Source organism: Erythrolamprus reginae, chromosome 2, assembly GCF_031021105.1.
Source record: "Erythrolamprus reginae isolate rEryReg1 chromosome 2, rEryReg1.hap1, whole genome shotgun sequence".
Taxonomy (NCBI): domain Eukaryota; kingdom Metazoa; phylum Chordata; class Lepidosauria; order Squamata; family Dipsadidae; genus Erythrolamprus; species Erythrolamprus reginae.
This window is the reverse complement of record NC_091951.1, coordinates 12,291,908-12,314,061: the sequence shown is the minus strand read 5'-3', so window position 1 is coordinate 12,314,061 and position 22,154 is coordinate 12,291,908. Positions and strand designations below refer to the sequence as shown.

Genomic DNA, 22,154 nt, shown 5'->3' with positions numbered 1-22,154 from the left:
GGGAAGCCCATGACTGCTCTCGCAGCTGCATTCTGCACAATATGAAGTTTCCGAACACTTTTCAAAGGTAGCCCCATGTAGAGAACGTTACAGTAGTCGAGCCTCGAGGTGATGAGGGCACGAGTGACTGTGAGCAGTGACTCACAGAGGTTGGGTTGGCTCTGTTTTTTTCTGCTGGAAGCAAAATTTATGCTCAGGTGTGTATATAATTTACTCCTGAACCATAGACCCTTGGACTTGATAACAACAACTGGCCCTTGGACCTAATTTGAATGATTCTTGTAAGCTTCTCTCTGAAAAACAGGTTTTGCAGGCAAAGCTTTGCTACGTTTCTATTCCCTAAAAATAAAACTAACATAATGTGTGGTCCTCTGTGGAACTACATTGACACGGAGGGAAGTAAGCTGTGGGATGCCCCATGTTTTAGGTCCAGTATTCTTCGGTATCTTCATAAATGACTTAGATAAGGGAATAGAAGGAGAATGAAACCCCTCTTAGCAGCAGCGACTGCGAAAGAGACCTCGGAGTCTTGGTGGACAATCAACTAAACATGAGCCAACAATGTGCAGCAGCAGCTAAAAAAGCCAACACAATCCTAAGCTGCATCAACAGGGGAATACACTCCAAGACCAGGGAAGTCTTAATACCACTCTACTACGCCCTGGTCCGACCACACCTGGAGTACTGTATTCAGTTCTGGTCACCACACTTCAAAAGAGACATTGAAACTCTGGAGAAGGTGCAAAAAAGAGCAACCAAGATGATTAAGGGATTGGAAACCAAGACTTACGAAGAGAGACTGAGGGAACTGGGCATGGGTAGCCTAGAGAAAAGGAGGGCCAGAGCGGACATGATAGCAGTCTACAAGTATACAAGGGGTTGCCACAGAGAGGAGGGGATCACTTTATTCTTCAGGGCACCAGAGGACGAGGGCACCAGAGGACGAGGAACAATGGCTGGAAGCTGACCAAGGAGAGATTCAACATGGAGATAAGGAGTCTTCGGAGAGGGGCGGCATACAAATCCAAATAATAAATAAATAAATAAATAAATAAATAAATAAATAAATAAATAAATAAATAAATAAATAAACTTCCTGACGGTCAGAGCGATCAACCAATGGAGCAACCTACCAGTGGACGTTGTGAACTCCAACACTCTGGACATTTTTAAGAGAAGATTGAACTGCCACTTGACTGATGTACTATAGGGTTCCTGCTTGGGCAGGGGGTTGAACTCGATGGCCTTCATGGTCCCTTTCAACTCTAACAATCAATCAATCAATCAATTTTGCAGATGACACTCAGCTGGTAGGAGTAGCCAACATCCCAGGAGAGAAGCTCAGGAGCAAAAGGATCTTGAGAGTCACGAACTTTCATCCTTATCTAACAAAATGAAATTCAAGGTAGATAAAAATAAGGTTTTATACTTAGGCAATTAAAACCGAGAGCATAGGTACAGACTAGGTGAAACTTGATTTAATGCCAGTAACTGTGATAGGGATCTTGGAGTTCCAGTGGACAAGCACTTAAATATGAACCAAAAGGCCAATGCACTAATAGAGGAGTAGAATAAAATTGTGTGAACTTCTAGTATCGCTTTATAAAGATTTAGTGAGACCACAGTTGGAAAGAAAACAGTTCTCTCAAAGGAGAGAAGCCACCTAGAACTAAGTAGAAATTGACTAACTATGAAAGCAACCAGCCAATGGAACAGCTTGCCAAAAATGCCAACATAGTTCTAGAGAGCAGCTGCCAAAAAAGCCACAGTTCTAGACTACATTAACAGAGGGATAGAATCAAGACCATGTGAAGTGTTAATATCACTTTATAATGCATTGGTAAGGCCACACTTGGAATCCTACATTCAGTTTTGGTCAGCACAATGTTAAAAGGATGTTAAGATTCTAGAAAGAGTGCAGAGAAGAACAACAAAGATGATTAGGGGACTGGAGGCTAAAACATGTGAAGAATGACTGCAGGAACTGGATAATGGCTAGTTTAATGAAAAGAGGGACCAGGGGTGAGATGATAGCAGTGTTCCAATATCCCAGGGGTTGCCACAAAGAAGAGGGAGTCAACCTATTCTCCAAAACACCTGAGGGTAGAACAAGAAGCAATGGGTGGAAATCAAAAAAGGAAAGAAGCAATTTAGGAAAAGTTTCTTGACAGTGAGAACAATTAATCAGTGGAACAATTTGCCACCTGAATTTGTGAATGCTTAAAGAATATGTTGGATAACCATTTGTCTGAAGTAATGTAGGACTTTCTGCCCAAACAGGGGGTTGGACTAGAAGACCTCTAAGGTTTTTCCAACTCTGTTATTGTTGTAGAATAACAGGAAGTGGGTAATTAATTTGGTAAGATGACACCCCATACACCTTCATTTTGAAGATTACACAGGAGCCTTTTCATCCAGAGGGAAGATCTGACCTGGAACATAGAATTCTTGGGCTGGAAGGGACCTCGGAGGTTTTCTAGTCTAACTCTCGGCTCAAGGAAGGGGAGACCTTATACCACCCCAATCAAATGGTTGTCTAGTCCAGTTTTGAACATCTCCAGTGATGGAGCACCAACCAACTCCAGGAAGGAAGCTATTCCGTGCATATTGTATATAGTTATATTTTTAACAGTTTTTAGTGTTTTTAAATTGTTATTAACTGTCATTTTATACTATTATTAATTTAATTGATTTTTAACGTTATTAGGGTTCTAAGTAATGGATGATTGGGATAAATTTGCTTGTGGTTACGAATCGAATGACTGGTACGATTGGATGGGCGAGGGCGGGGGCGGGGGGGGATATGGTATGGATGAGTGTATCGATAGTAGTGTGAATGATATGTCTGGCCCACCTGACGCCCGGGAGACAGGAGAGGGAGGGGCACCGATCTCTGGGGTGGCAGGGGGTCGGAATATCCCTGTGTTGTTGGGGAGAGGCAGATATGGCGGGGGCCACAGAGTTAGCCGTTCCAGGGGAACGAGGGACCGTTGCTTAATAACGGTCCCCTGTTCTGGCTCTGTGAGCCCAATCTTGGGTACTGGTGATGAGTGTAACTCTGGCCCTGGGCTCAGGTTGCTGCTGTTGAATGCCAGGTCGGTGGTTAATAAAGCTCTCCTCATCCGGGATCTGATCCTGGATGAGGAGGCCGACCTGGCATGTATTACTGAAACCTGGCTGGGCCCGGAGGGAGGTGTTCCTCTCTCTGAAATTTGCCCAGCCGGGTTTCAGATATGGCATCAACCGCGACCCCAGGGGAGGGGGGGAGGAGTGGCTATTGTAGCCAGGGAGAGCCTTTGCCTGCGTAGACTCATTGCTCCGGAAATAGCGGGTTGCGAGTCTCTCTTGATGAAGTTGGACTTAGGAGTTCAGGTGGGCTTATTTCTCACGTACCTGCCTCCCAGCTGCGTGTCAAAAGCCCTGCCTGTGCTACTCGAGGAGGTAGCCGGGTTGGCGGTAGAGTTCCCCAGACTTATTGTCTTGGGGGACTTCAATCTGCCGTCACTCGGCGAAACCTCTGGGTTGGCACAGGAGTTCATGGCCACCATGACAGCCGTGGACCTGACTCAAGTAGTTCAGGGTCCGACTCACGAGGGAGGGCACGCACCTGACATGGTATTCCTCTCCGAGCAATTGAGTAATGGTCTGAGACTAAGGGGCTTAGAAGTGTTGCCTTTGTCATGGTCAGACCATTTTCTACTACGGCTTGACTTCCTGGCTCCAATCCTCCCCCGCAGGGAGGCGGAACCAATGAAGATGTTCCGCCCCAGGCGCCTGATGGACCCAGAGGGCTTTCAGACGGCGCTTGGGGTTATTCCAGAGGCACTCGTCCACAGTTCGGCGGAGTCTCTCGCGGAGGCCTGGAACAGGGCTGCAGCGGGGGCTCTTGACCGGATTGCGCCTTTGCGACCTCTCCATGGCGCTAGACCCCGTAGAGCCCCATGGTTCAACGAGGAGCTCCGGGAGTTGAAACGCCAAAAGAGACGTCTAGAGAAGCGATGGAGGAAGAGTAGGTCTGAATCCGATCGAACACTTGTAAGAGCTTTTATTAAGACTTACAAAGTGGCGCTCAAGGCGGCAAGATGCGCGTACCATGCCGCCTTGATTGCATCAGCGGAATCCCGCCCGGCCGCTCTGTTTAGGGTGACCCGCTCCCTTCTCAACCATGGGGGAGTTGGGGAGCCCTTACAGAGTAGTGCCGAGGATTTTAACACGTTTTTCGCTGATAAAGTCGCTCGGATCCGGGCCGATCTCGACTCCAATTGTGTAACAGAGTCGACTGACAACGAGTCAGTCGAGGTGACTGGGGCACGTACTTGTCCACCTGTCTGGGAAGAGTTTGATCTGGTGACACCTGATGAAGTGGACAAGGCCATCGGAGCTGTGAGTTCCGCCACCTGTTTACTGGATCCGTGTCCCTCCTGGTTGGTTTCGGCCAGCAGGGAGGTGACACGGAGCTGGGCCCAGGAGATTACCAACGCTTCCTTGGGGAGGGGAGTTTTTCCATCACTCTATAAAGAAGCGCTTGTGCGCCCCCTCCTCAAGAAGCCCTCTCTGGACCCAGCCGTACTTAACAACTATCGTCCAGTCTCCAACCTTCCCTTTATGGGGAAGGTTGTCGAGAAGGTGGTGGCACTCCAGCTCCAGCGGTCCTTGGAAGAAGCCGATTATCTAGGTCCCCAACAGTCGGGTTTCAGGGCCGGTTACAGCACGGAAACCGCTTTGGTCGCGTTGATGGATGATCTCTGGCGGGCCCGGGACAGGGGTTTATCCTCTGTCCTGGTGCTCCTTGACCTCTCAGCGGCTTTCGATACCATCGACCATGGTATCCTTCTGCACCGGCTGGAGGGGTTGGGAGTGGGAGGCACTGTCCTTCAGTGGTTCTCCTCCTACCTCTCTGGCCGGTCGCAGTCGGTGTTAGTGGGGGGCCAGAGGTCGACTCCTAGGTTTCTCCCTTGTGGGGTGCCTCAGGGGTCGGTCCTCTCCCCCCTGCTATTCAACATCTACATGAAACCGCTGGGCGAGATCATCCAAGGACATGGGGTGAGGTATCATCAATATGCGGATGATACCCAGCTTTACATCTCCACCCCATGCCCAGTCAACGAAGCGGTGGAAGTGATGTGCCGGTGCCTGGAGGCTGTTGGGGCCTGGATGGGTGTCAACAGACTCAAGCTCAACCCGGATAAGACGGAGTGGCTGTGGGTTCTGCCTCCCAAGGACAATTCCATCTGTCCGTCCATCACCCTGGGGGGGGAATTATTGACCCCCTCAGAGAGGGTCCGCAACTTGGGCGTCCTCCTCGATCCACAGCTCACATTAGAACAACATCTTTCAGCTGTGGCGAGGGGGGCGTTTGCCCAGGTTCGCCTGGTGCACCAGTTGCGGCCCTATCTGGACCGGGACTCATTGCTCACAGTCACTCATGCCCTCATCACCTCGAGATTCGACTACTGTAATGCTCTCTACATGGGGCTACCTTTGAAAAGTGTTCGGAAACTTCAGATCGTGCAAAATGCAGCTGCGAGAGCAGTCATGGGCCTACCTAGGTATGCCCATGTTTCACCATCACTCCGCAGTCTGCATTGGTTGCCGATCAATTTCCGGTCACAATTCAAAGTGTTGGTTATGACCTTTAAAGCCCTTCATGGCATCGGACCAGAATATCTCCGAGACCGCCTCCTGCCGCACGAATCCCAGCGACCGATTAGGTCCCACAGAGTGGGCCTTCTCCGGGTCCCGTCAACTAAACAATGTCGGTTGGCGGGCCCCAGGGGAAGAGCCTTCTCTGTGGCGGCCCCGGCCCTCTGGAACCAACTCCCCCCGGAGATTAGAATTGCCCCTACTCTTCCTGCCTTCCGTAAACTCCTTAAAACCCACCTTTGCCGGCAGGCATGGGGGAACTGAAACATCTCCCCCGGGCACGTTTAATTTATGCATGGTATGTCTGTGTGTGTGACTGTTAGCATATGGGGTTTTTTAAATATTTAAATATTTTAAATCTGTCGGATTGCTTATGATTTGTTTTTTACATGTTGTGAGCCGCCCCGAGTCTTCGGAGAGGGGCGGCATACAAATCTAAGTAATAAATAAATAAATAAAATTAATGGTTTTCAGAGTCGCTTCACTGCGCCTCTCCCTCCCCTCCCAGCGCCAAATAATCCTGCCGCTTTTCTCAGCCCCGCAGTTCTGCCCCCTCAGCCCCCCCCCCCCATAAGCGTAATCCCTGGAAGATTTCCTGATTGAACTTTCGCTTTCCCCCCACCTCCCCCCACCTGTGCGCCCCATGACATTTGCCAAGGAAATACTGTATAACGAGACGGGAATACTTTTTTTCTATTGGTTAAGCTTGGGCCAATCGCCAGCCGGCTCTGGATTGTTGAACTGCGGATCAACAGGAGCGCCCTTTTGTTTTTCTGTGCCACTTCCGCAAATCTGGGCGCAGGTTGTGAATCGCCGTCAGGATGGCTCTGCGCTCTGCGCCCGTCTTACTCCTGGTGTGGGTGGCAGTGGCTTTCCGGGGGAGCAGCTTCGGTGAGTCCCTTTGAGGGCGTCGGGGATTCCGCCCCCTTTTTCTTCCCCTCCCGGAAGGGTTAAAGGGAATCTTGATTCGGTCCTCTTTCTAGTCCGTTCCCCTTTCCCATCTGGATCCTTTCGGAACGGCCCTTAAAGGCTGATTGGACTCTGTTGCCTCCCATCCCATCCCAGCGGCTTTGGGAGCGGGACAACGGTCGCCCCTCCAGGGGCCAGGCAAGTCTACCTGGGCGACCCCAAGCGCAGTGGAGGTTGCCGGAAAGCAGCGTTTGCAGGAGATCCCTGGCTGCCTTCACCCAGCCCCTCCGCCTGGGTCGCCTTTCCTGCCTTTGGGCCGGTGGGGGTGGAAGGGCTTTTTGTTTTTTTCCCCCCGGCTTCTGGCGCTGGGAGGACCCGGGTATTTGCAGGCTTGGAGGTGGGTGCAATGGAGCGGCTGGGTGAAGGTTGCAGTGTGAATGCTGCAGGGTCAGAGTCTAGAGAGAAACGGACCTTGGAATAAAAGGAGTGCCACCGGCTCATAAAAGGATAAATTCAGCATGTTGAGTTTCGTTGTGTTCCCACTGTTCTCTATTTATGTTGCCTCCAAAGTGAAAACTCAGAAAAAGAGGGGAAACACTTATCTTAAATTAAGTCTTTGGAAGGTGGGAGGTGTCTTCTTAGCTGAAATGATAAACATGGGGTGGGAGATAATTATTATTATTATTGTTATTGATTGGATTTGTATGCCGCCCCTCTCCGGAGACTCGGGGCAGCTAACAGCAATAATAAGACAGCGTATAACAATAATCCAATACTAAAAACAATTAAAACCCATTATAATAAAAAACCAAACATACATACAGACATACCATGCATAAAATTGTAAAGGCCTAGGGGGAAAGAGGATCTCAATTCCCCCATGCCTGGCGGCAGAGGTGGGTTTTAAGTAGCTTACGAAAGGCAAGGAGGGTGGGGGCAATTCTAATCTCTGGGGGGAGTTGGTTCCAGAGGGCCGGGGCCGCCACAGAGAAGGCTCTTCCCCTGGGTCCCGCCAAGCAGCATTGTTTAGTTGACGGGACCCGGAGAAGACCCACTCTGTGGGACCTAACTGGTCGCTGGGATTCGTGCAGCAGAAGGGAATAATATTCCCTCTTGGCTATGAAAGCAATGCCAAGCTTTCTGAGACAACCCAAGACAGGGATCTTGGGGTTTTGGTGGACAGCTCGATGAAGATGTCAACCCAATGGACAGCAGCAGTATTTTAAAAAAAAGAAGAAGCAAATTCCATGCTTGGCATGATTAGGAAGGGAATAGAAAATAGGTCAGCAAGTTTTATGCCTCTGTATAAATTGATAGTGAGACCACACTTGGAGTACTGTGTACAGTTCTGGTCACTTCATCTCAAGAAGGATATAATGGAACTGGAAAAGGTGCAAAAAGGGCTGATAAATAAAATTAAAAGGGCAACAAGAATGATCAAGGAAATGGAGCACCTCCCTCAAGAAACCAGGTTTGCAACACCTTGATCTCTTCAGCCTTGAAAGAGGACATTTAAGAGGTGACTAGATCGAAGTGTATAAAATCATGCATGGGATAGAAAATAGATACTAGGACGAGGGAGCACTCCCTAGAACTCATAGGTAAGAAAGTGAGGACAAATAGAGGGAAATATTTCTTCACCCAGAGGGTCCTTGGTTTATGGAATTCACTTCCAGAAGAGGTCGTGACAGCTGTCAGCCTGGATAGTTTCAAGGCAGGATTAGACAAATTCATGGATGCCAAGTGTATCGGTGGTTATTGAAATGGATGTCCAAGTGCCGCCTTTATGTTGGTTGAGGCAGGCAGGATTCCCTTGAGTACCACTTGTTGGGGTCAAGGGAAAGGGAGGGTTTTGCCTTCTCTTTCTGCTCAAGATCCCCATGGACAATTGGTGGGCCACTGTGTGACACAGAATGCTGGACTCGATGGGCTTTGGCCTGATTCAGCATGGCTCCTCTTATGTTCTTATACCAGGTCTTTTTTATCACCTCCCAAATAATAACACTGTGTGTTCTTTTCAGCACAGTTGAACAAAAATAATAACGATACAGCTTCAACATTTCACTTTTGCAAACTTAATAGGTATTAACCATTTTTATAACAAGTAACTTTTTGTAACCAACAAAATCTAGTCAATGTAGCAAATTTTACTACCCCAACCACAAAATCCAGAAGTGGTTTCCAAGTAGGAAGGAAACTGAATGTATTCTTGCCTTTGATTTAAGCACTTAATCTGGACATTCTTGCTACTGTAGACATGGATAGCAATGAAGTTATCTTTCTTTTAGAAGGTTATCATAGTTAAAATAAAGCAATTTTTTCTTGTTCTTTGTCCACTACTCCTAAAAGAAATGTCTCTAGTTTAATTTTTATATTTATTTTGAGAATCTTCTTTATTAAATTATGAATTTTACCCCATTAGTTCAAAAACATTGTGCAATTTTTATTGAATCATTTTATTATTAATCAGCTATTCATTTTGCAAATTAATATGTATTGGCCAAAGGCTGTCCTGAGCTGCTTCCACCTCTCTCGCATTTATCTCCTTTCCAAAATCCTGGCCCACATCTCATTTGCCAGAGATTCTCCTGACCCACAAAGGCCAGATTCACACACCTTTGCCAGGACTTGCCTGTCACAAGTCTGTAATTGGTCTGTCTTTGTCTTCCTCACAAGGAAGCCAGCAAACAGAGGGAGAGCATAGGCAATCCAGTAGGTCATTTGTTCAGTTCCAGCTGTTCTGGCAAAACACTCACAGCATGGGTCGAGGAGGCAGTGGACAAAGCCCCACCCGTGTCTATCTGGGCCAGTGACTACATCGATAACTCCACTGCTTGCGCTTCAGCTACCACCACCAAGTCGGCTATCTCGCACGCCAAAAACTAGGCGGTCCAGGAAGTAATCTTCCAAATTCTGGAATTCAGAGTGCAAAGCTGCTTTCTGCAACGCATCTATATACAGTGATACCTCATCTTACAAACGCCTCGTCATACAAACTTTTCGAGATACAAACCCGGGGTTTAAGATTTTTTTGCCTCTTCTTACAAACTATTTTCACCTTACAAACCCACTGCCGCTGCTGGAATTCCTCTGAGGCTTCCCTCCATGGAAAACCCCACCTCCGGACTTCCGTGCTTTTGTGATGCTGCGGGGGAATCCCAGCAGCCCCAAAACGGGCACCTAGCTGGCAACGGAAGTCTGGAGGTGGGGTTTCCCAGCGAGGGGAGCCTCAGCGAAATCGCAGCATCACAAAAATACAGAGGTCCGGAGGTGGGGTTTCGAGGACTTCGGTGTTTTTGCGATGCTGTGATTTCACTGATGCTCCTTTCACTGGGAAACCCCACCTCCGGACTTCCGTTGCCAGCGAAGCGCTCATTTTTGCGATGCTGGGATTCCCCTGCAGCATCGAAAAAACACAGAAGTCCGGAGGTGGGGTTTCCCATGGAGGGGAGCCTCAGGGGAATCCCAGCAGCGCAAAAACGGGCGCTTCGGCTGACAAAAGGGGTGAGTTTTGGGCTTGCACGCATTAATCACTTTTCCGTTGATTCCTATGGGAAACATTGTTTCGTCTTACAAACATTTCACCTTAAGAACCTCGCCCCGGAACCAATTAAGTTTGTAAGACAAGGTATCACTATATATTCATTAATTGTCTCCCTCTCCCCTGGGTTCCGATGGTAAAATAAATAGCGACGAGTGCAGCGGGATGGTGGTGGTGAGCAAACTGGTCCTGTAATTTTGCAAGAAGGTCTTCCCATTTTACTGAGTGGATGAAGGTGGGGACGCACAAAGCATGGGCTGTTTCTAAAACTTCAGTCCCACAAAATGTGAGAAAAGAGGCCCTCTTCCTGTCTCCTGAAATCTCTGTATAATCGTGGGCAATTTAAAAACAGTCAAACTTGGCTATATAGGTAGTCCCTGACTTACGACGTCGTTCCGTTCCTACGGAGCGTCGTAAGCCAAATTTCCATGTAAGTCGGAGTACTGTACTGTACAGTATTCCGACTTACACGAACGGAGGCGGAGGCGGCTTCAAGGGACCAACAGCCGGTCCTTCTTGGTGCTGCTTTGCTGCAGCCTCCGAGGCTGCCTCCGTTCAGGCAGGGGATCTCCGCAGTGGGCGGCCTCGGAGGCTGCAGCAACACAGCGCCGAGGAGGACCGGCTGTTGGTCCCTTGAAGCTGCCGCCTCCTCTGTTCTGGTGAGGGGGTCTCTGCAGGGTCCCCTAAGCTGCCACTGCCGCCACCGCCCACCGTCGCCCACTGTGGAGATCCCCTCGCCCAGACAGAGTTTAAGTTTAAGTTTAAGTTTAAGTTTAATCAGATTTGTATGCCGCCCCTCTCCGCAGACTCGGGGCGGTTCACAGCAACAGCAATACAAGACAAATCCAATATTAAATTAATTTTAAGAACACCACAAGTTAAAAACCAATCATACACACTAGCATACCATACACAAATTTTATAAGCCTAGGGGGAAGGAACATGTCAATTCCCCCATGCCTGACGACAGAGGTGGGTTTTAAGGAGCTTACGAAAGGCTAGGAGGGTGGGGGCAACTCTGATATCTGGGGGGAGTTGATTCCAAAGGGTCGGGGCCGCCAAAGAGAAGGCTCTTCCCCTGGGTCCCGCCAAACGACATTGTTTAGTTGACGGGACCTGGAGAAGGCCAACTCTGTGGGACCTAATTGGTCGCTGGGATTCGTGCGGCAGAAGGCGGTCCCGGAGATATTCTGGTCCGGTGCCATGAAGGGCTTTATAGGTCATAACCAACACTTTGAATTGTGACCGGAAACTGATCGGCAACCAATGCAGACTGCGGAGTGTTGGTGTGACATGGGCAAATTTAGGAAAGCCCATGATAGCTCTCGCAGCTGCATTCTGCACGATCTGAAATTTCCGAACACTTTTCAAAGGTAGCCCCATGTAGAGAGCGTTACAGTAGTCGAGCCTCGAGGTGATGAGGGCATGAGTGACTGTGAGCAGTGACTCCCGGTCCAAATAGGGCCGCAACTGGTGCACCAGACGAATCTGGGCAAACGCCCCCCTCGCCACAGCTGAAAGATGTTTCTCTAATGTGAGCTGTGGATCGAGGAGGACGCCCAAGTTGCGGACCCTCTCTGTGGGGGTTAGTGACTCCCCCCCCCAGGGTGATGGATGGACAGATGGAATTGTCCTTGGGAGGCAAAACCCACAGCCACTCCGTCTTATCCGGGTTGAGTTTGAGTCCGGTAATGAGTTCCACGCTTCGACAACTCAGTTACTGAAGTCATATTTTTTACAGTCAAGTTTGGAGCAGTTAATATTAAGTTTAAATCTGTTGTGTGCTCTTGTGTTGTTGTGGTTGAAGCTGAAGTAGTCGCTGACAGACAGGACATTGCAGCATATGATCTTGTGGGCAATACTTAGATCTTGTTTAAGGCGTCTTAGTTCTAGGCTTTCTCGGTCCAGGATTGAAAGTCTAGTCTTGTAGGATATTCTGTTTCGAGTGGAGGAGTGAAGGGCTCTTCTGGTGAAGTATCTTTGGACATTTTCAAGGGTGTTAATGTCTGAGATGCGACATAGGTTCCAAACGGATGAGCTGTATTTGAGGATGGGTCTGGCAAATGTGTTGTAAGCTCTGGTAAGTAGTGTGAGATTGCCAGAGCAGAAGCTACGGAGGATTAGGTTTACAACTCTTGAAGCCTTCTTGGCTATATTGTTGCAGTGGGCTTTGGCACTTAAATCTTTTGTTATTAGTATACCAAGGTCTTTAACCGAGTGGGGATTATCTGTGATAATTTGATTATTCAGTTCGTATTTGGAGTTCAGATTCTTCTTCCCAATGTGTAGGACAGAGCATTTTGCTAGTTGAGATTTGGAGTTGCCATGTGTTAGACCACTCAGAAACAGCGTCAAGGTCTTTTTGGAGAGTAGTTGTGTTATCGGTGGTGTTGAAGAGTTTTACATCGTCGGCGAAGAGGACACAGTTGCTTGTGATGTAATCGCAAAGGTCATTGATGTAGAGAATGAAGAGCGTTGGTCCCAGTACACTACCTTGGGGAACACTGCTTTTAACTGGGACGGGGGTGGATATGGTGCTTCCTATTTTGACCACTTGTTGTCTGTTTGACAGGAATACTGTAATCCAGCTATGGAGGGATCCTGAGATGCCATAGGATTTGAGTTTTAGGAGTAGTTTGTCATGGACCACTAAATCAAAGGCTTTGCAGAAGTCAATATACTTTGCATCTGTAGATTTCCATTGATATAGATGAGTTGTCCATATATTTTTGCAGTGGAGGAGCTGCAGGTTTCAGGATAGTTTTTTTCTGAAACCAAATTGTTTGTTAGAGAGCAAATTATTAGTTTTTAGATGGAGAGTAATTGATTTGTTTATAATCTGATCCATTTGGATTCTGAAATGTCCCCAGAGCAGGAAGTGGATCTGGGGATCCTCAAAAGCTCTGAGCATCCCCTGGAATTGTGGGGAGGGAGCAGGAAGGAGGAGGCCCAGGCTTTTGCCTTGAACTGGGAAGGATTGGGAGACCATACTGGAAGGAATGGGCAGCACCTGGGAATTATGCTTTCAGACCCTAATTGGTTAGCTGAAATTATTCATTTATTCTCTCTTGGGATGGATAGTGTTGTGGTTAGCTCTGGCCCAGCTCCTGCCCCAAGGACTGTGGATGTGGGGGAGACATCAACATGCTGCAGGCCTGTTTTGCCCCTGGTGGAATCTGATGATGAAGGCTCCTCTGACCAAGAAGACATGAGTGACAGGGAGGAGGAGAGTGTGGCAGACAGCTCAGAAGGAGATAAATTATCTAGCTCCTCCTTGGATTCAGAACAAGAGTTAATGATACAGCCATGCATGCGGAGAGGGATGCATAAGCAACAACAACTGAGAGATTATTATCAAAGAAAATGAGGCCACCTGTGGTTGGGTGGGGCTGTGGTAATTAATGAGGCTGCTATAAATAGCAGCCTGTGGGTTTGGCCATTGTGGAGGATTATCTGATCGTTGTGTTTCGTGCCTGCTTTACTGACTTTGACCTTTTGTGTGCTGATTTTTCCCCACTTTGAAACTAAACCAGAGCAAAGTGTGTTTCACTTTGTGAAAGCAGAAGGACTGTGAATTGCCTCACAGCTGCAAGCTAAGAGCCAGGGTGGCGCAGCAGGTAGAGTGCTGTACTGCAGGCCACTAAAGCTGACTGTAGATCTGAAGGTCAGCGGTTTAAATCTCATTACCGGCTCAAGGTTGACTCAGCCTTCCATCCCTCCGCGGTGGGTAAAATGAGGACCCGGATTGTGGGGGCAATAGCCTAGCTCTGTTAAAAAGTGCTATTGTTAACATGTTGTAAGCCGCCCAGAGTCTAAGGAGAAGACTCTCTCTTTTTCTCTTGTTATGTCTCTCTTTCTTTCTCTCTCTCTCTGCCTCTCTTGCTATGTCTCTCTTTTTCTCTTGCTATGTCTCTCTTTCTTTTTCTCTCTCTCTGCCTCTCTTGCTGTCTCTCTTTTCCTCTTGCTATGTCTCTCTTTCTTTTTCTCTCTCTCTGCCTCTCTTGCTATGTCTCTCTTTTCCTCTTGCTATGTCTCTCTTTCTTTTTCTCTCTCTCTACCTCTCTTGCTATGTCTCTCTTTTTCTCTTGCTATGTCTCTTTCTTTCTCTCTCTGCCTCTCTTGCTATGTCTCTCTTTTTCTCTTGCTATGTCTCTCTTTCTTTTTCTCTCTCTCTGCATCTCTTCCTATGTCTCTTTTTCTCTTGCTATGTCTCTCTTTCTCTCTCTCTCTCTGCCTCTCTTGCTATGTCTCTCTTTTTCTCTTGCTATGTCTCTCTTTCTTTTTCTCTCTCTCTGCATCTCTTGCTATGTCTCTTTTTCTCTTGCTATGTCTCTCTTTCTCTCTCTCTCTCTGCCTCTCTTGCTATGTCTCTCTTTTTCTCTTGCTATGCCTCTCTTTCTTTTTCTCTCTCTCTGCATCTCTTGCTATGACTCTCTTTTTCTCTTGCTATGTCTCTTTCTTTCTTTCTCTCTCTCTCTGCCTCTCTTGCTAAGTCTCTCTTTTTCTCTTGCAATGTCTCCCTTTCTTTTTCTCTCTCTCTGCCTCTCTTGCTATGTCTCTCTTTCTCTCTCTCTTTCTCGATCTCTCTTTCTCTGCCTCTCTTGCTGTCTTTCTTTCTTGCTCTGTCTCTCTTTCTCTGCCTCTCTTGCTATGTCTCTCTTTCTCTCTCTCTCTGCCTCTCTTATATGTCTCTCTTTCTTTCTCTCTCTCTCTCAGCTGACTGCAAGCGGGAGCCCTGACGGCGGCAGCTGGACGTGCTGCTGGACACCGTATATGCCAGGCCCATATCGCCAGCAGGGCCGCCGTTAGACGGGTACTACTGAAAGTCCCGTACCGGGCCCGGTGATTAGAGGGGCCCCGCAGTGAGTTAACGCCGTCAATCAGAGCTTCCCTTCGGTAAAAGAAAAATAACCCGGATGAATGGATGTGAGGGAAACTCGAGGCGCCTTCCCAAAGCAAAAGAAGGGAGGTTTGTTGTCGTGTGGGGCTGGTCTTCAGAACCCGGTTGTAACTTATACCAGCGTTTCCCAACCGGTGCGCTCCTGTTCGATGCCGTGGTTTTTGGCGCTCTCCTGCTGGGCCCCAAAGAAGGAAGGCAGGAAGAAGGAGAGCTTCATTCTTAGCGCCTTTTTCCCGCCTTCCTTCTTTGGGGCCCAGCAGGAGAGCGCCGAAAACCGCGGCATCGAGCAGAAGCCGGGGGACAGCTGCGAGCGGGAGCCCCAGGACGGAAGTACCGGCAGCGCCCCGCCCAGCTGGAGCTTTCCTGGCGTCAGCGGCAAGTGTCCTTTGTGGCCCGGTGGGAGGGCACTGGCGGTAGGAGGGGGGGTGGCTGCAGCGGCCGCAGGCAGTTGCGGGGAGATGGCGGCGGCGAGAGGGAGCGCGCTCTCCCTCTCTCTCTCTCTCAGCTGACTGCAAGCGGGAGCCCTGACGTGGCGGTTGGACGTGCTGCTGGACGTCGCACATGCTAGCGCTACGGGCCTGGCATATAAGGTGTCCAGCAGCACGTCCAGCTGCCGCCGTCAGGGTTCCCGCTTGCAGTCAGCTGAGAGGGAGAGAGAGTAAGAAAGAGAGACATAGCAAGAGAAAAAGAGAGACATAGCAAGAGAGGCAGAGAGAGAGAGAAAGAGAGACATTGCAAGAGAAAAAGAGAGACTTAGCAATAGAGGCAGAGAGAGAGAAAAAGAGAGACATAGCAAGAGAGGCAGAGAGAGAGAGAAAAAGAAAGAGAGACATAGCAAGAGAAAAAGAGAGACATAGCAAGAGAGGCAGAGAGAGAGAAAAAGAAAGAGAGACATAGCAAGAGAAAAAGAGAGACATAGCAAGAGAGGCAGAGAGAGAGAAAAAGAAAGAGAGACATAGCAAGAGAAAAAGAGAGACTTAGCAAGAGAGGCAGAGAGAGAGAAAAAGAAAGAGAGACATAGCAAGAGAAAAAGAGAGACATAGCAAGAGAGGCAGAGAGAGAAAAAAGAAAGAGAGACATAGCAAGAGAGGCAGAGAAAGAGAGACAGAGCAAGAAAGAAAGACAGCAAGAGAGGCAGAGAAAGAGAGATCGAGAAAGAGAGAGAGAAAGAGAGACATAGCAAGAGAAAAAGAGAGACATAGCAAGAGAGGCAGAGAAAGAGAGATCGAGAAAGAGAGATCGAGAAAGAGAGAGAGAAAGAGAGACATAGCAAGAGAGGCACAGAGAGAGAAAAAGAAAGAGAGACATAGCAAGAGAAAAAGAGAGACATAGCAAGAGAGGCAGAGAGAGAGAGAAAGAAAGAAAGAGAGACATAGCAAGAGAAAAAGAGAGACATAGCAAGAGAGGCAGAGAGAGAGAAAAAGAAAGGGAGACATAGCAAGAGAAAAAGAGAGACATAGCAAGAGAGGCAGAGAGAGAGAGAAAGAAAGAGAGACATAGCAAGAGAAAAAGAGAGACATAGCAAGAGAGGCAGAGAGAGAAAGAAAGAGAGACATTGCAAGAGAAAAAGAGAGACATAGCAAGAGAGGCAGAGAGAGAGAAAAAGAAAGAGAGACATATCAAGAGAAAAAGAGAGACATAGCAAGAGAAAAAGAGGGACATAGCAAGAGAGGCAGAGAGAGAGAGAAAGAAAGAGAGACATAGCAAGAGAAAAAGAGAGTCATAGCAAGAGAGGCAGAGAGAGAGAAAAAGAAAGAGAGACATAGCAAGAGAAAAAGAGAGACATAGCAAGAGAGGCAGAGAGAGAGAAAAAGAAAGAGAGACATAGCAAGAGAAAAAGAGAGACAGCAAGAGAGGCAGAGAGAGAGAAAAAGAAAGAGAGACATAGCAAGAGAAAAAGAGAGACATAGCAAGAGAGGCAGAGAGAGAGAAAAAGAAAGAGAGACATAGCAAGAGAAAAAGAGAGACATAGCAAGAGAGGCAGAGAGAAAGAGAAAGAAAGAGAGACATAGCAAGAGAGGCAGAGAGACATAGCAAGAGAGGCAGAGAGACATAGCAAGAGAGGCAGAGAGAGAGAGAAAGAAAGAGAGACATAGCAAGAGAAAAAGAGAGACATAGCAAGAGAGGCAGAGAGAGAGAGAAGAGAGACATTGCAAGAGAAAAAGAGAGACTTAGCAATAGAGGCAGAGAGAGAGAAAAAGAAAGAGAGACATAGCAAGAGAAAAAGAGAGACATAGCAAAAGAGGCAGAGAGAGAGAGAAAGAAAGAAATAGAGACATAGCAAGAGAAAAAGAGACATAGCAAGAGAGGCAGAGAGAGAGAGAAAGAAAGAGAGACATAGCAAGAGAAAAAGGGAGACTTAGCAAGAGAGGCAGAGAGAGAGAGAAAGAAAGAGAGACATAGCAAGAGAGGCAGAGAGAGAGAAAAAGAAAGAGAGACATAGCAAGAGAAAAAGAGAGACATAGCAAGAGAGGCAGAGAGAGAGAAAAAGAAAGAAAGACATAGCAAGAGAAAAAGAGAGACATAGCAAGAGAGGCAGAGAGAGAGAAAAAGAAAGAGAGACATAGCAAGAGAAAAAGAGAGACATAGCAAGAGAGGCAGAGAGAGAGAAAAAGAAAGAGAGACATAGCAAGAGAAAAAGAGAGACTTAGCAAGAGAGGCAGAGAGAGAGAGAAAGAAAGAGAGACATAGCAAGAGAAAGAGAGAGACATAGCAAGAGAGGCAGAGAGAGGGAAAAAGAAAGAGAGACATAGCAAGAGAAAAAGAGAGTCATAGCAAGAGAGGCAGAGAGAGAGAAAAAGAAAGAGAGACATAGCAAGAGAGGCAGAGAGAGAGAGAAAGAAAGAGAGACATAGCAAGAGAAAAAGAGAGTCATAGCAAGAGAGGCAGAGAGAAAAAGAAAGAGAGACATAGCAAGAGAAAAAGAGAGACATAGCAAGAGAGGCAGAGAGAGAGAGAGAAAGAAAGAGAGACATAGCAAGAGAAAAAGAGAGTCATATCAAGAGAGGCAGAGAGAGAGAAAAAGAAAGAGAGACATAGCAAGACAAAAAGAGAGACATAGCAAGAGAGGCAGAGAGAGAGAAAAAGAAAGAGAGACATAGCAAGAGAAAAAGAGAGTCATAGCAAGAGAGGCAGAGAGAGAGAAAAGGAAAGAGAGACATAGCAAGAGAAAAAGAGAGACATAGCAAGAGAGGCAGAGAGAGAGAGAAAGAAAGAGAGACATAGCAAGAGAAAAAGAGACATAGAAAGAGAGGCAGAGAGAGAGAAAAAGAAAGAGACATAGCAAGAGAAAAAGAGAGACATAGAAAGAGAGGTAGAGAGAGAGAAAAAGAAAGAGAGACATAGCAAGAGAAAAAGAGAGACATAGCAAGAGAGGCAGAGAGAGAGAAAAAGAAAGAGAGACATAGCAAGAGAAAAAGAGAGTCATAGCAAGAGAGGCAGAGAGAGAAAGAAAGAAAGAGAGACATAGCAAGAGAAAAAGAGAGTCATAGCAAGAGAGGCAAAGAGAAAAAGAAAGAGAGACATAGCAAGAGAAAAAGAGAGACATAGCAAGAGAGGCAGAGAGAGAGAAAAAGAAAGAGAGACATAGCAAGAGAAAAAGAGAGACATAGCAAGAGAGGCAGAGAGAGAGAAAAAGAAAGAGAGACATAGCAAGAGAAAAAGAGAGTCATAACAAGAGAGGCAGAGAGAGAGAAAAAGAAAGAGAGACATAGCAAGAGAAAAAGAGAGTCATAGCAAGAGAGGCAGAGAGAGAGAAAAAGAAAGAGAGACATAGCAAGACAAAAAGAGAGACATAGCAAGAGAGGCAGAGAGAGAGAAAAAGAAAGAGAGACATAGCAAGAGAAAAAGAGAGTCATAGCAAGAGAGGCAGAGAGAGAGAAAAGGAAAGAGAGACATAGCAAGAGAAAAAGAGAGACATAGCAAGAGAGGCAGAGAGAGAGAGAAAGAAAGAGAGACATAGCAAGAGAAAAAGAGACATAGAAAGAGAGGCAGAGAGAGAGAAAAAGAAAGAGACATAGCAAGAGAAAAAGAGAGACATAGAAAGAGAGGTAGAGAGAGAGAAAAAGAAAGAGAGACATAGCAAGAGAAAAAGAGAGACATAGCAAGAGAGGCAGAGAGAGAGAAAAAGAAAGAGAGACATAGCAAGAGAAAAAGAGAGTCATAGCAAGAGAGGCAGAGAGAGAAAGAAAGAAAGAGAGACATAGCAAGAGAAAAAGAGAGTCATAGCAAGAGAGGCAAAGAGAAAAAGAAAGAGAGACATAGCAAGAGAAAAAGAGAGACATAGCAAGAGAGGCAGAGAGAGAGAAAAAGAAAGAGAGACATAGCAAGAGAAAAAGAGAGACATAGCAAGAGAGGCAGAGAGAGAGAAAAAGAAAGAGAGACATAGCAAGAGAAAAAGAGAGTCATAACAAGAGAGGCAGAGAGAGAGAAAAAGAAAGAGAGACATAGCAAGAGAAAAAGAGAGTCATAGCAAGAGAGGCAGAGAGAGAGAAAAAGAAAGAGAGACATAGCAAGAGAAAAAGAGAGTCATAGCAAGAGAGGCAGAGAGAAAAAGAAAGAGAGACATAGCAAGAGAAAAAGAGAGTCATAGCAAGAGAGGCAGAGAGAGAGAAAAAGAAAGAGAGACATAGCAAGAGAAAAAGAGAGTCATAGCAAGAGAGGCAGAGAGAGAGAAAAAGAAAGAGAGACATAGCAAGAGAGGCAGAGAGAGAGAGAAAGAAAGAGAGACATAGCAAGAGAAAAAGAGAGTCATAGCAAGAGAGGCAGAGAGAAAAAGAAAGAGAGACATAGCAAGAGAAAAAGAGAGACATAGCAAGAGAGGCAGAGAGAGAGAGAGAAAGAAAGAGAGACATAGCAAGAGAAAAAGAGAGTCATATCAAGAGAGGCAGAGAGAGAGAAAAAGAAAGAGAGACATAGCAAGACAAAAAGAGAGACATAGCAAGAGAGGCAGAGAGAGAGAAAAAGAAAGAGAGACATAGCAAGAGAAAAAGAGAGTCATAGCAAGAGAGGCAGAGAGAGAGAAAAGGAAAGAGAGACATAGCAAGAGAAAAAGAGAGACATAGCAAGAGAGGCAGAGAGAGAGAGAAAGAAAGAGAGACATAGCAAGAGAAAAAGAGACATAGAAAGAGAGGCAGAGAGAGAGAAAAAGAAAGAGACATAGCAAGAGAAAAAGAGAGACATAGAAAGAGAGGTAGAGAGAGAGAAAAAGAAAGAGAGACATAGCAAGAGAAAAAGAGAGACATAGCAAGAGAGGCAGAGAGAGAGAAAAAGAAAGAGAGACATAGCAAGAGAAAAAGAGAGTCATAGCAAGAGAGGCAGAGAGAGAAAGAAAGAAAGAGAGACATAGCAAGAGAAAAAGAGAGTCATAGCAAGAGAGGCAAAGAGAAAAAGAAAGAGAGACATAGCAAGAGAAAAAGAGAGACATAGCAAGAGAGGCAGAGAGAGAGAAAAAGAAAGAGAGACATAGCAAGAGAAAAAGAGAGTCATAACAAGAGAGGCAGAGAGAGAGAAAAAGAAATAGAGACATAGCAAGAGAAAAAGAGAGTCATAGCAAGAGAGGCAGAGAGAGAGAAAAAGAAAGAGAGACATAGCAAGAGAAAAAGAGAGACATAGCAAGAGAGGCAGAGAGAGAGAAAAAGAAAGAGAGACATAGCAAGAGAAAAAGAGAGTCATAGCAAGAGAGGCAGAGAGAGAGAAAAAGAAAGAGAGACATAGCAAGAGAAAAAGAGAGTCATAGCAAGAGAGGCAGAGAGAGAGAAAAAGAAAGAGAGACATAGCAAAAGAAAAAGAGAGTCATAGCAAGAGAGGCAGAAAGAAAGAGAAAGGAAGAGAGACATAGCAAGAGAAAAAGAGAGACATAGCAAGAGAGGCAGAGAGAGAGAAAAAGAAAGAGAGACATAGCAAGAGAAAAAGAGAGACATAGCAAGAGAGGCAGAGAGAGAGAGAAAGAAAGAGAGACATAGCAAGAGAAAAAGAGAGACTTAGCAAGAGAGGCAGAGAGAGAGAAAAAGAAAGAGAGACATAGCAAGAGAAAAAGAGAGACATAGCAAGAGAGGCAGAGAGAGAGAGAAAGAGAAAGAAAGAGAGACATAGCAAGAGAAAAAGAGAGTCATAGCAAGAGAGGCAGAGAGAAAAAGAAAGAGAGACATAGCAAGAGAAAAAGAGAGTCATAGCAAGAGAGGCAGAGAGAGAGAAAAAGAAAGAGAGACATAGCAAGAGAAAAAGAGAGACTTAGCAAGAGAGGCAGAGAGAGAGAGAAAGAAAGAGAGACATAGCAAGAGAAAAAGAGAGACATAGCAAGAGAGGCAGAGAGAGAGAAAAAGAAAGAGAGACATAGCAAGAGAAAAAGAGAGACATAGCAAGAGAGGCAGAGAGAGAAAGAGAAAGAGAGACATAGCAAGAGAAAAAGAGAGACTTAGCAAGAGAGGCAGAGAGAGAGAAAAAGAAAGAGAGACATAGCAAGAGAAAAAGAGAGACATAGCAAGAGAGGCAGAGAGAGAGAGAAAGAAAGAGAGACATAGCAAGAGAAAAAGAGAGACATAGCAAGAGAGGCAGAGAGAGAGAAAAAGAAAGAGAGACATAGCAAAAGAAAAAGAGAGACATAGCAAGAGAGGCAGAGAGAGAGAGAAAGAAAGAAAGAGAGACATAGCAAGAGAAAAAGAGAGACTTAGCAAGAGAGGCAGAGAGAGAGAAAAAGAGAGACATAGCAAGAGAAAAAGAGAGACATAGCAAGAGAGGCAGAGAGAGAGAAAAAGAAAGAGAGACATAGCAAGAGAAAAAGATAGATATAGCAAGAGAGGCAGAGAGAGAGAGAGAAAGAAAGAGAGACATAGCAAGAGAAAAAGAGAGACTTAGCAAGAGAGGCAGAGAGAGAGAGAAAGAAAGAATGAAAGAGAGACATAGCAAGAGAAAAAGAGAGACTTAGCAAGAGAGGCAGAGAGAGAGAGAGAAGGAAAGAGAGACATAGCAAGAGAGGCAGAGAGAGAGAAAAAGAAAGAGAGACAGAGCAAGAGAAAAAGAGAGACATAGCAAGAGAGGCAGAGAGAGAGAGAAAGAAAGAGAGACATAGCAAGAGAAAAAGAGAGACTTAGCAAGAGAGGCAGAGAGAGAGAAAAAGAAAGAGAGACATAGCAAGAGAAAAAGAGAGACTTAGCAAGAGAG

General features: G+C 46.3%; 1 protein-coding gene across 3 annotated transcripts in view; it reads left to right on the top strand.

Moving 5' to 3' along the window:
• Nucleotides 1–6,367: 6,367 nt before the first annotated feature.
• The window catches only part of LOC139159732 (major histocompatibility complex class I-related gene protein-like), a 65,783-nt gene continuing 49,996 nt past the window's right edge, over nucleotides 6,368–22,154 (top strand). For 2 of the 3 annotated variants that reach the window (XM_070737092.1, XM_070737091.1), the window contains exon 1: nucleotides 6,398–6,534. In XM_070737092.1, coding sequence (XP_070593193.1) covers nucleotides 6,465–6,534 — 70 coding nt within the window. In that variant the 5' untranslated portion in view covers nucleotides 6,398–6,464. Of the gene's footprint in view, nucleotides 6,535–22,154 lie in introns of all 3 variants that reach the window. The other variant, XM_070737090.1, reaches the window with a different exon arrangement.